The following is a 13999-nucleotide window of genomic DNA, read 5'->3' as shown; positions in this document are numbered from 1 at the left end:
GCAACATGTAAACAATGGTGTATTTTTGGACCAATGAAATCATTATGACCTATTCAGTGCTGACAGATTTTATCGGAAGTGCCCTCTACAGCAGACGCTCTTTTTGTTTACACTACCAAGATAGCTCATTGAAGAGTGAAATCTATATTATTATTCTCTCGCAGGAACGGAAATATATTTTAGTTTTAGACTTCTTATAGAGTAATGAAACTTATTTTCCCTTTCCTTTAGCTTATAAGTTTTCTGACATTTGTCATGGAACCACAGTACATATACGGTGACGACGGAATACCGGTTCTTGTTGATGATTCATCGAATCCTTCGTCTCCAGTATCCTCAAAACCACCCAAAGTTAAAAAGGGCAAAAAGGGAAAATCATCTGATGGTGCACAGCGCAAACCAAAAGGTCCGAAATATGAAGAAGACTCAAAAGCAGTGTTTACCATTGATTCAGAGGGATATGACGTGACGCTTTCTGAAAGCAGAGGGAAGATTATTTGGGCGAACATGAATGCATTAGGTGAGACCAACCGTTTATTTTTAGTTGCTTCTATTGTTATTGTTGTTGTTGCTTTTAAACATTGTAACAGTGTTTTAAATACATCTTCTTTGATGCAGAAAGGTTGCTTAATTTATTTTAAAGGATGTCTGATCACAACTTCATGTTCAAATACGTGAGGCATGCTGACAAAAGTCACTTTCTCGAAATCCACAAATGGAGATATTGACCAAAAATCGACATTAGGGTCAACTTTATAGATTTTCTATTAATGCTTTTTTCTTTTATCTATAACTTGTCTTTTATTAGATCTATTTCACATTTACAAATTGTAAAAACTTCACCTGTAAACGTGATGTAGATCTAGAATCTATCTATTTTCTTAATAAAGGCTTGAATCCGAGAAGTAACAAGTAACTCATTTTGTCAACACGCTTCACACAATATGTACACTTGACATATGCCCTCTATTATTTTAAAATCTAGCTTGTGGTTAAATCTAGAGAGAGTAAGCCAAGTTAGATTTATTTTTATATTCCAGCTCGATAATAGGCCTACTGTATATTCTTTTAAGGCCTACATTTTTTTTTCTCAATACCAGTTAAACAGCTGGCCCAGGTTTTTTAACAGTACCGGACGACCTGCTCACTCCCAAACCAGACTATCCATGAACACAGTCTTCTCAACATCGTTTCATATGTGACTCAGGAAAATTATAATTTATATTCTTAATTGAATGGGGGGTTTTGTCCAGGCATAGCTAGACTGCTGCTGGTAAATGTGTGCACCTCCTGCTACAAGCCAATCCTATCTATGGCCAAATGTTTTCAGTTGAACTATAAAGATGCTGTTATTTGTGCACTTTTGGCCAAGAAGCTTTTTGCAGCACTTTTTACTTGCTAGCTCAAGCCTGTGGGTCCTGGAGATATATAGGCAGTCAGCGAATCTTCACCTTATAACATGACTCTGGATTATCTCCGACGCCTCCATATCTCACCGACTCACTTTTTTTTCTTGTACCTTGTCAGCCTCAATTTAAGTCAGGCTTTTCATTAGACGTCCTGTCCAAGACATGATCCTTGGGACTCTTCAAAATGATCTTCTATGAAGTGTTGTTAACTTGCACAGAATGTGTCTGCAGAGCAGTCCCCCTACGTGCCCTTACATTTTTGCTCATTCTTTTTTTTCCTTTCTAGCACTGTTTCTGGTTTTTATCTTTCTCTCACATGTATACCTTGCAAATTTATTTTAAACGGTTGTTTATAACAGTTGTGATCTTTTGCAGTGTCTTACTTAATAAAAAGAATAATCAATGTTTTTCTACTAGTAATTTTTGTCCTAATTATTTTCATACTTAGGAAGACGAAAAAAATCAGGAAAACTGTCTGGTATTTTCCGAGGAAGGAGGCCCTCTTTATCAGAGGATACTGTGTCAGATGGGCTAGCACTGGATTCCTTATTCGGTGCTCAAGTCAGGCGCAGGCAGAAACCTGGTGAGAAAGAAGAGGATGGAACGTGCCTGGGATTGGTTCTTAGTACGTCCGAGCGAAAGGATGCCAATACTCTACGAGAGAAGACGATATTCATGGAACATCCAAGCTCTGATCTCTGCACAGAATGGAAAAACAGAATTATGAATTATATACGATGTAAGTAAAGACACAGACTTATTGTCTTTTTTATGATCAGGGAGAAATCTGTAATAATTGGTGAAATTAATTAAAGTTCTCATATATATCTAATATTAATTCAGTTTTCGTTATTGTTTTGTTTGACAGTATTTGTCTAGTGATATCTTTCCAATAGAATACCTTTATCTGGGCACAAACTTTTGCATTTATCATGGACTACCCTTGTTTACATTTTCAAGAGGTATTATGACCCATCTATGGTCTAGAACATATGACACAACGACTAGCAGATTTGTTGTACTTGAAAAAAATCATGTAGGAAAAGTGTATGGTCTCAGCAGCATTTGTCCCAGAAATACTTTTTACATTTTCGCCCAAAAAAGCTTAAGGACCCATATTCGCTTCTGTTCCTTGCCTTTTCTTTTCAGGGAGAAAAATGTTCACCTTCTGTTCAGGTGATCTTCCTAGAAGGAATGATCCAAGATTATTTTGTTTTTTTATGCCCAATATTTTTGGTGTTTTTCCCAGCTGTGCATCAAAGACCTTCAATAGTAAAGTTGTTTCTGCAACCATATGCAGGAAGTAAGACTGGAAGAAATGTGTTTACCAGGACTATCCTGCCCATATTCCAGGCTGCTGGAGTTAGCGTTGACCTTTCAGGTGAACTATTTTTTCCTCTTATTGTCTAGTTAGCTATTGGACAAAGGGAATAATTATTAGTATAAAAGGAAGGGACTTTTAAAGCTTTCTTACCCGTATGCACACATCAAAGTACAACTGCATTTACCTGCATATTGGGGGTTTTTTCCTCTCATTCTTGCATCCACTCCTTATAAAGCAGCAGGCATGTGATAAACAATAGATAGAAGAGTAGATTATATCTTTATAGCAGGCACATCTACTAACTTGTAGACTATTATGATGGCTTTTAGATTTGCTTGCTTCTATACAATACAATATGCATTGGGTATGTAGCCATGGGTTGGCCTATGAAAGGGAAGCCTACATCCTGTAACCAAGGCTTTAGGTTGGAAAAGATGAGAAAATGTGTCATATTTATTTGATTCCATTTTACCCTACATTGAAAAGAATGTTTGTCTGTGCTGGATTAAATCATAAAGTATACATATGATATGTCTTTCCCTAAAAAAGCACCAGCTCCGCTGTTAATGCACTTTGATGTCGCCATAAGCACTGTTGGAGGTCATAATTTCATTTTTCAATTAAAACTTTTTAAAATTAAAACACTCTTTTTTCCTCCTCTTTGTATACACCATAATCTTTCCCAAAAGTGAGCCTCTTATGTACCTTTCTCAACATGCCACATGATATGATCTTGAGAAAGTTTTATTATATATCTCAAATAGAAGAATCCATACCACAATCCTTGATTAAATTTTAAATGCTCATATTGTACGATAAACTTAGTTCTATCCTAGCAAATAGAGAGGAAAAAGCCCTGCAAATTTTGTGCCTCAAAAGTCAGATTTGTTATTGTCACACGTTTTGAATCTATAGCTCATTGTTTTTACAGAGGTTGCGCATAATGAATTTGTGAAGCAAGACCTGGCTCACATGAACATGGAAGACTATGACTGGTAAGTTGTTAGTTTTTGGTTAATGTCTTAACATCTTTTTCACTGTTTCAACGAAAAAATGCGCCAATCATCATCTGTATTTTGTATTTTGTAGATCCAGGATGTCACAAATTACTTTAGACGCAATTTGATTCCTAAAGTCTGCCATAAATTTGTGAGAGTTTGTCTTTGGACCTATCTAGATTGTCTCCTTGACATAGTTTTAGTATTTGGGGTGCTTATGATAATGATGATATCAATGAAAATCATAATTAATAAATGGTGTACTTAAAAAGTCTTAATTCTATGGCAAATAGTCAGGAATGACTGGTGAGAGAGAGAGAGAGAGAGAGAGAGAGAGAGAGAGAGAGAGAGAGAGAGAGGAGGGGGGAAAGAGAGAGGGGATAGAGATAGAGAGAGGGAGAAAGAGAAAGAAAGAGAGAAAGAAAGAGAAGGAAAGAGAGAGGGGGGAAAAGAGAGAGGGGGGGAAAGAGAGAGGGAGGGGAGAGAGAGAAAGAGAAAACATTCAACATTAGATTTCTATCTGTGTCCTCAGTATCATTTGTATGGGTGGTGATGGGACAGTGAACCAGCTGGTGGATAGCATGATGAACAAGTCTCAGAAAGACAAGGATGTAGACATGAAGAAACACCCACAACCAGCCAGATGTTCTGTTCCCCTTGGCATTATCCCTACAGGTGACTTGGATTGTTTTAGAATTTTGATTGTTTTTAAAGATCATGTCCCTTCTTTCGAAATAAGACATTGGATGTACCGCTTAAAACAGTTATTATATGTTCTATTGCTGTTTACAGATTTGAAAATATTCGATAGTCTTTGAGATATTGCCATTTGAAAAAGGTCAGCAACAGCTATAGGCACTAAAAAGTAGCCCATAAGAAAGACCAAGACACGTCCACATTTCCCACTTCGTTACCACGTAGCCTACTAAGTTATTTTCCATTGTCTGTCAAACAAACTACCTTTGCCTCTATAATAGTCTGTTTCTTTAAAAGAAATGGCCAAGGATCATATATAAAGTATAGTCTGTTCTCATTGGATGTGTGTTTACATTATTAAGCAGTATAAATTTCCATCCCGATACTGTTGGGTCCAGAGCTCAGCGCAGAAGGAGGTCAGGGCTGAGTGAGATAAAGATCAGTTTTCCAGCCTCACTATCAAATTTGATTTACAATCAAACTCTTATTCCCCCAAAATCTCACATCACTAAATTTAGCCACCTGCCACTCACATCCCTTTACCTCACATCAATATATTGCTTTTGTTAAATTCCCCAGGACGGACCAACAATGTGGCTCAGTCTGTTATGGGTGTGGCTGACCCTGTCACTGCTGCTATTCACATTGTACATGGTAAGAAATGTGTGTGCCCATGCTTGTTTTAACTCTTACAAGTCATCATGTCTTCTTACTTTATACTGCTTTATTGCTTTTTCTTCATTGTATTTTGTTTTCCTCCTTCATCATAAATATCTGCTTGCCTGTACTACAAATCACTTACTTATTGTACCTTCATATATCAGATCTTCATTCTTTTCTCCACATGTTGGCGGATAATGCAAGCTTGTAGCTTTAGACATGTCTTTTTCATAATGAAAATGCTAAAATATATCCATGTTTTCAACAAAACTGACTACTGAGAACAGGCCTTCAACTTGTGAGAGTTAGAAAATATATATCTGCTTCTCGAGCTCGAGTTTTTTAAATATTCTGGCGTGGTCTGTTTTTCCTACATCTTTACTGTGTTTCCGTTGGGATTTTTATCACTTCCTCTGGGAATGTAGCGCTGACTTGTTTTTATCCACAAGTCAACATTTACTCAGCTCAGTGGAAAGTTTTGAATGACTGCACGTATCTTTTCGCTCAAACAAACAAATTCCTCTGACAGGTAACTTCCTTCCTGTGGACATATGTTCCATCTCCACTCCCGAGAAGTTTCTATGCTGGGGCTTCAATTGTCAGTATGGCTTTGCTGGTCAGGTCCTCTCATTCATGAGACGCTACAAAGCACTGGGTTCCAAACGGATAGATGCAGCATTCATCAAGGCTCTGACAAAAGCAAAGCTCAGGTATGATTTTTTTTTAAGTGTCTCATTGATTTTAAGCTACAAGATTAGCAGGCACTTTCTGTTGATCTGCTTCTTTTGCTTCTTTCCTTGTCACTTTTGTCCTAATCTGTCCATGGTTAATGTTGCCATTGTCATTTGAATTCAACTTAGATTTGAACTGAAAAGCAACACTGCGTTGTCTTTTTGCTTTGTGTCTTGTGAGTGGTTACAAATTTTTGTAAATGTTTTACACCTCCTTTGGACGCAATTTAGGAGACCAGCTGTTTTGGCATTGCGTAGTCAAGGCTAACCTGGGTTCAATGGAATATATCAACAGAAAGACAGAGACAAGATACTCAATAAGATAACTTTCCCCTTGCAGTAATGAAGGTATTTTGTTTGCAACTGTGAAAAACGTAACCATTATTCCACAGACATGAAATTTGTGTCTCATATACTTCTTTATGCCATATATAGTTCTGTAGAGGAGTAAAAAAGACGTATTTCTTATTGTTTTTTAGTTTTTGTCTTTGCTTTTGTTGTTCTTGTTGTTGCTATTGTTATCGGTCAAACATTCAAAATGTCTACAATATCCGAAGGATAGCACAATGCTCATTTTGAAAGATGACAGCAGAAGTTAAAGAGACTCTTGGCGTAGCAGCTTTCTACCTGAGTGCTATATATCTTTCAGAAACTCAGTACCTGATGCAGGCTGTCACTTTCTTCAATATGATTTCAGCTTTTAAATCCTCAATAAAGAATGGATGCAGTTGCTACGACCATCAGTGTCTGCTCCAGACCTGACACCTGAAGAAGCAGAGTGTGCTTTTTATCAAGTACCTTTCTCATGCCATCAAGATTTTGCGATTAACAAGGTTGAGAGATTGGAAACAAAAGTCTCCTTTGAGTTCAAGTATTTTGACCTATATGGTTTAACATTTTGCTGCCACATCTCACCGATTGGCGATGTTTACCACCCAGTTTCTTTGGATTTTCCCCCAAATGCCTTTGCCTTTGATGGCAAGGGTTTTTACTACATGAGCCTTGTGATGGCGAAGTGTTAAAGGAGATAGGTCAGGAAAGCTGGTGACCAACAAAGTGGAAGATTTTTAATTGTTCGTCTACTTTAGAAGTGAAATATTTGATTACAGTTTCACCTTGCTGTTTTTTTCAGAGCATATGAATGTGACATTGAGTACATCATGGCAGAGTCAAATTCAGCCTCAAAAGACACAACATGCAGAACCGGGTAAGTCTAAACCTGTATTCCTTCCCCTCCTCATGTTTCCCTTCTTTAATATGCCCAATCTTATTATATGTGTTCCTTCTCTCAATCAGCAACTCTCCTCCTTGAGTATATCACCCTGCCCTCTCTTTATCCTTCCTTCCTGTGTGGATTATCTCCCTTCCTCTGAGTTATTCTTGAATGTAATTTGTGTGAAAAGTTTCCATGGCTCTCCACCACTGAGATAGACATTAAACTGAAGGTGCAGCCTGTAAGATAAGCAAATGACCTCACTGTTGAAAAGCCCATCAAAGGTCCTGATTCGAATCCAGGTAGCGATGTAAAAATTTGCTTCTCTAAAATTGTCTCCTTTCACCCCCTTTCCTGTTCTCTAACAATGTTCTGTCGTCTGCTTTCGTCTTCTCTTTCTGCCCCCACCTCCTCACCTCCTTTGCCCCTTCCTCTGGGCTCCTGACTCTTTCTGCTGCCTTTCTACTGTTTCTCCTTGGCTCCTTCTTACTGCTGACTTTCAGCCACACCCCTGGTCTTCTGATAGGAAAGATCTACACCTAGCCTTCTCGGACAAGGGCGAAAAATCCCGGAGATCGCGTGTGCAAGTTGTTCACGTTAAAGATCCCTTGATGGTATAAAATTAATAAGAGTAGGCTTCGGCCGCCACCCGAGCAAAATTCAAAATTTCCTACCTACTGAAAATTTTAATGTATCCCACGCACTGATATGACCTTATGCAGTTGCGAGCTTTGTAAAACACTTACAAAAACGAAAACAGACCATAATGTACTGCATATCTAAGGTTGTTGTACTGTGTTTCATCTGGCCCTTTTGTTATTGTTGTCTTACAGTGCTTCATGGAGCACTGCTGTTCTTTTAAATGTGGCATCTCTGTATTTCAGGTGCAAAGTTTGTCAAGTGCCGGACAAGGAGAATGAGAGCGACGCTGTTGTGTCTGACCTAGTCCAGGAACTTGACCCACTTAACGAGTCTTTCACAAGCAATGCCAGTTCTGTCATTGGTAAGATTGCCTGATTAAATGTGAGGCAATGTGGTGAAATCAGGCACTCGTCAAAATATTGAAAGTGAAGAAACTGGCATTTTTCCGCAGGTTTGGGAATTTTTATCTCATTTTTGTTTTTCGGCTCAACACCTTTAATGCCCATTAAAAAAACAATTTCATGTGGATTTTTCTGAAAAAACGGGCTGAGGAAATAACTAAACTTTGGCTGCCTTTTTCTTGCTAATTATACCTCTGAAACCAGGCGACCCCACTTCCTTCAATCGCAAATATCTCGACTTGTATCCCAGATAAATGGGTAATGTTTTCATCAAAGCAAGGCAAATGGACAAGCTTTAAGATGATACCAATAACTCCATATGCCAAAAAATTGACGAGCACCTGATTCCACCACATCGTGACCCAAATAATATGGATACTATCGTTTTGACAGGCAAGGCTAATACGTCCTGTTCAAGGGCACTTCCTAATAACCATCCTTCTGAAACTCATCCTTATTACGAATGCAGTAAAGCTGACACACTAAATTTAGATCAAGAGATATTAGGCCTACTCCTTAATCAGAAAGGTTTTTAAATTGTGTATGGTAAACAGAAATAGTGTATATGTGCCATAGAGTATGCTTCAGTCTGTGAAAAATTTGATATGAATATGATTTAAAATATGTATAGACTTACAAGCCAGTGTCAATTGAATTTTCTGACAAAGAGGACTAAAGTAACCTTTTCTTGCTTTCCTTCTTTTTTCCATAACAACAATGCATGCTCTATTTATATCCCTAGATACAGAGTACAGTATTACTAACTCTACTCAAGTCGTAATTAAAATCTTTCCCTCTCTGTTTCATTCATATACAGACCTGCCTCAAGACAGTCCGTGGCGATCTCTCAAGGGAAAGTTTATGAATGTTGGTTTGTTTGCCATACCGGGTCTCTGTGACGTTGCACCTCAGGGTCTGCACAGATACTCCCATCTCTGTAGTGGAATGATTGATCTGGTGCTGGTCAAAGAGACAGAGAGGAAAGAATATGTCCGACACCTCAGGAGACATGGCAATATGAAAGATCCGGTAAGTTTTATCGTTGGAATATCAGGAGTCTAAAACAAAAAGGGGACCCATTTAAAGGGTAATAACTCTGTTATATTTGCCCTAATTTCAACAAAACTTCAAATTCAAATAGATAAAATTCAAGGAAGGGGATATCAATAGCTGACATTTTTGCCCTTTAAATGGATCCTCTTTATAGACACCCTAGTATGTAGCACAAATGTCATGTCTAATTTTGAACTATGGTACAAGAACAAAACTAACCCTGTGTGTGTGAGCACTCATGAATGATCTGTGTGTGTGTGTGTGTGTGTGTGTGTGTGTGTGTGTGTGTGTGTGTGTGTGAGTGTGTGTGTGCGTGTGTATAAGTGGATGAGTGAGGAAGTATGAGTGGCTGGGTGTGTATCTGCAGATGTGCACAAATAGTTTAATTGTTTCAAAAAGGATGTACGAGCTCAAATGAAATAATGAAATCGTGTGTAGCTAGGGATCTTCTATCCCTTGCTTTACATATACCTGAGAAGTCACTTGTGTCTTTGCCTTTACTTTGTTGGATACTTAATTATTAACAAGAAAGGAAAGAAATTCACTTGACCTTCTCAATCGTACTGAAGTTATGCTCTCCTACTTGGCAATAGGTTGTCAGTTTCATTAAATGTTGATTATTACGGAAAGAATGTTCCTTGAACTGATTATATTTGTACTCATTGTTTGATACCCATATGTATGTAAATATACTCTCTCGTAAACATGTAATTTTAAGCCATGAGTGTCTTATTTATTTCCAGTTTGATTTCCCCTTCATTGAGCGCCACAAAATCAAAGAGCTTCGCTTCCGGCCACGATTCCCAATGAGCTGGAATTACAATGATCATGACTTCAGTGAAATCAAGTATCAGGTGCAGATATTATTTACTTGATCTTTTGCCCAAGTTGTAATGCCATAATAGAAACTGTGGTACATGAACAATGTTTTAACATTTATGTTTTCATAACCCTCTAACTTACCCTCTTTCTGAGAGCTGGCAGTCAGTTTTCCTTATATATTGGCTTTTACTGTCACAACAACAGCCAAATATGTGCTTATCTGCTAGTGATGATTGTTATAGAAGAAGTATATTTTGTTGTGGTGAGGAAATAGAGTGGGATATGTGCAAATGCATTTGCTAGCATCATTATTTGTTTATGCTTCTATGTTTGTGTCTGTTGGAATCTATAAATTAAAGTAAGAAAAGGGGAGCCCACATACATTGAAGATTTCTTTATGATATGAAATGAGTATGGAAGTAACTAGTCATTTCTAATATGCTTAACCCTTAGTGTCCGGAACGCCAATTAAGCATCAGCCGCTTGTTGAAAGTCGTAACAAAAATCTACCAAACCTTAGCAAATTCATCTTATCTATAATCAAACTGTAATGTTTTCTGCTGATAGGAATGAACTTTTTTGCTCTGTGTGGTTTGTTTTCTATGTAAATAAGTTAACAGGATCAGAGTAATAGGTAAGTTTGTGATGCTAAAAGATTAAATGGCAAAACTGATTCTTTCAAAGAGGAAGAGCTAATTTGCTCTTTGTGCTGCCCCTATTTAGTTTGACAAGGGGGAAACCACCTGACTAAGCTTAGTTACGATTACAATAGTCATAGTAAAAGGCCAGTTTTATGACAGTTGCTGTTCATGCGAGCACTATTAGTTTTAAGTTTTTCAAATTTTGTACTCATTTTAATGTTCAGATGGAAAGGGTAGAGTCTAAAGCCACAACACACAAGTCAATGGAGGTCATCGCTGACATGGACAGTGATGATGATGATGATGATATACAGAGGGCTCAGAGTATCTGCACGCTGGACATGTCTGATGATGATGAGGATGATAATGATGAGAGGAAGGAGAATGGTGGACAGGTAAATTTGGTTTCAGTAGTTAACCTGTGTGTGAATTACAGTGCTGTTCTATTAAACCAAAAATAACTATAAACTAAAAAAAAAAGAAAATCTTTAATTTTTTCCCCCTTCTTCGTGAGCAACCTCTGAACCAAAAATCCACCTACATTCAAATCAAATCAATCATGCAGTCAATCAATGGCCGCACCTTTTACTGCCTTACAGAAGGCATCAGCGGAGTTCTTTTCAGTCAATGATCTGCTTTGCTTTGCTTTTACTACCTATGAATGTCATGTTGTTGAAAAAATAGACGTGCGGTTTTATTTGTAGGCAAAAATATCTCATAACCAGATGCAAGACTGTAACACATCAGAGTGCCAGCACTTTGGAAATCACAGCTAATACAGAGGTGTTAACTTGCCACCCCATGTCTTCTACAGAATGTGGTTTTTGACCAGTCACATATAAAGAGATTTTCCTAACAGTTTTGTCTTTTTTTCAGACTCCACAACAACCCAGACTGGTGGGCCCACAGTACCGTAAAACTTTCTATGAGATGGAGACTGCTCGAAGAAAGGAAATTGCTCGGAAAAAGGAGGAAAAGCAAAAAGCAAGAATGGAAGAGAAAATGGTAGCCATCTGGAACATAGACAACCAGATGGTGAAAAGTAGAGAACTAGACATCAGGTGAGAGGTTTGCTGTCTTGGAAACACTACTGTCAGTTCAAGTTTCTCAATTTGTCTTTTTCAGTTCAAAATTTGTCTTGTATGAAGCAGGCAGAGTAAAGAGTTTTTGAAGATTTGTTTTCCTCATCATTGATAAGATGACGGACATGAAAAAGAGGAAAACGAGAAAAGACCTGTATTCCAAAACCTTGAATGTACACTTGAGATGTTTTGCCTTAGTACGTTGAAAGCGATGCTCACAGGTCACCCAAGGTGACGTTTTGCTAGGGGCTTCAAGAGTTAGTGTTGACATCACTCATAAATTTTCACTCATAGCAAATAAACAAGTCACTATGGTGTCTTCAGGCTTCTACTAAGCTAAGATATCAGATTGCTTAAATTTCACATGTTCTTGGTGGTCTCATCAAGACCTCAGATGTTTGTAAGGTGTAGCTGGTAGCTTCTTTTTCCGTATCAAATCTCTTGTGTCTGTTGTTTTTGTTATTGTTTCTTGGTCACAGGCTCACCTGAAGCTAACTTGTCAAATTTTGTTTATTTCTTGCTGTTAGGGTTCTCATATTTTAGAACAGATCATTGACCCTTCAGGGTTGATGTTACTTCGTTAGTATTCAGTTGACAAAAAAAAGTGTGTGTATGTGGGGGGCGGGGGGGGGGGGGGGTGATAAGAAGGTGGGTTTTTTTGTGTTCCTTTTTTTTTTGGTTAGCTTTTCTTTTTCTGTTACTGATTTTATGCAAGGGTAAAATAAAACTAAATGTGTCCGATGGGGAAGACCAAGTGCCATGGGAAAACAAATACCTTGGAGAACGAGCGACGCTTCTGTCGCAAGTTCGTGTTGACCTACAGTGACCGCTTATCTCACTTATGATTTTTGTATGAGTTATGGAGCTGGGCTTATAGGTTATGTCAGATCACATGCTTCCCTCACCAGCAGTTGAAAATTTATTGTTACCAAATAATCAACTTTTGTAAAAAATGACCTACACAACATGATCATTCTTTGGAGGGACTAACAATAACGACAGGTGAATGGATTATGATGGCTCCCCCACAGCATCAGGGGTTAATACATAATTTGTGACAAAATATCTGGCGATTAGAGAATTGTGTAGTTGTCTCAGACCGGTATTTTTGGTTGTTGGTTGATAAAATATGGTGGTTGCTGCAAAGTTGGACGGATGATCATTTTATACAGTGAAATAATAAAGGAAAAAACACAAAGAGGGAAATGGAAACTGGCCGTTTGTACATGTGGCTGTATTATACAGGTGGCCGTCATGGCAGGTTCGACTGTATTTTACATTTGCCCCCTTATATCAGAAATAGACATTGAATTTCAATGTTCCAACTTTTTAGGGAACGTTAGTGTGTTTGAAAAGACCTTCGAACCCATCCCAACTCTTCGTACTAGATCAGTCCGGTCAACTCCTAGACACATTACAAACAATTAATTAAATTTCTAGATTTTCCTCATCTCTTTAAGATCTGTTTATTGTTCTTTTCACCTTGATCTAGAGGGTCAGTGATAAATATTACTCTCAAGACTGGTCACAGGGAAAGTCAAGTATTATAAAGCAGTGCTAATAATTATGAAGATGATGACAAGGTCTTTTATTTCTTGGGCAGTGTGTATTGTAATCCCAATCTGAAGTGAAGGGAAGCTGGACTACATCTCAGTAATGTTGGACAAGTTCACAATTAGTATTTATGCGATTCATGTATTTTGAAACTGGTTTTGTGTTCCCTTGCCTTGCTGCTTTGAATCTTGGAGGAATTATTAAGAAAAACTGTTGGAGTATAAAAAATAATCTGTTTTTTTGTGTGGTTTTTTTCTTATTTTCAGAGTTCATCAAGGCCTGATCAGCATCTGTGGCCGGGGTGTGTCACCGCACACAGAGTACAGTGATGTTAGGCACGGTTGTCTTTCTAGCATGTAGACAGACCCACAGCTCAGCTGCAGATCCAGAAGTTGCCATACTGTCATTGTTATTTGTCCTCCTAGTATCAGCTCATTGCTGGCAGGCCAGTGGTCACTGAAACTAACAACAGTATTCATCAGTTTACCTGATTACTTACTTGATTCTTTTTATTTTTATTTTATTTGGTAAGTGTTTTACGGCGCTCGCAACTGAACAAGGTCATATGAGCATGCGGGATACAATAAACTTTTTCAGCTGGTAGGAAACTTTGAATTTTGCTCGGGTAGCAGCCGAAGCCTATTCTTATCGATTTTAGACCACCAAGGGATCTTTAGTGTGAGCAAATTGCACCTGGGCCCTCTGAAATTTTTCACCCTTGTCCGAGAAGGCTAAGTGTAGATCTTTCTTACAAGAAGATCAGGGGTGTGGCT

The 13999-nt window shown here is 38.1% G+C and overlaps 1 protein-coding gene across 1 annotated transcript; it reads left to right on the top strand.

Annotated features, from left to right (window-relative positions):
• On the top strand, positions 1-13789 carry LOC101861186 (ceramide kinase-like protein). Its single transcript, XM_013091413.2, has 14 exons — positions 1-520; positions 1858-2148; positions 2659-2790; positions 3665-3728; positions 4264-4406; positions 5007-5081; positions 5617-5797; positions 6951-7025; positions 7916-8034; positions 8892-9103; positions 9871-9981; positions 10815-10985; positions 11467-11651; positions 13493-13789. Exons 1-14 carry the CDS (start codon positions 256-258, stop codon positions 13584-13586), a joined length of 2118 nt encoding a protein of 705 aa, XP_012946867.1. The 5' UTR covers positions 1-255; the 3' UTR covers positions 13587-13789.
• Positions 13790-13999: the final 210 nt, after the last annotated feature.

Source organism: Aplysia californica, unplaced genomic scaffold (assembly GCF_000002075.1).
Source record: "Aplysia californica isolate F4 #8 unplaced genomic scaffold, AplCal3.0 scaffold00035, whole genome shotgun sequence".
Lineage (NCBI taxonomy): Eukaryota > Metazoa > Mollusca > Gastropoda > Aplysiida > Aplysiidae > Aplysia > Aplysia californica.
Note: the sequence above shows the minus strand (reverse complement) of the source record. Positions and strands in the feature narration are given on the sequence as shown.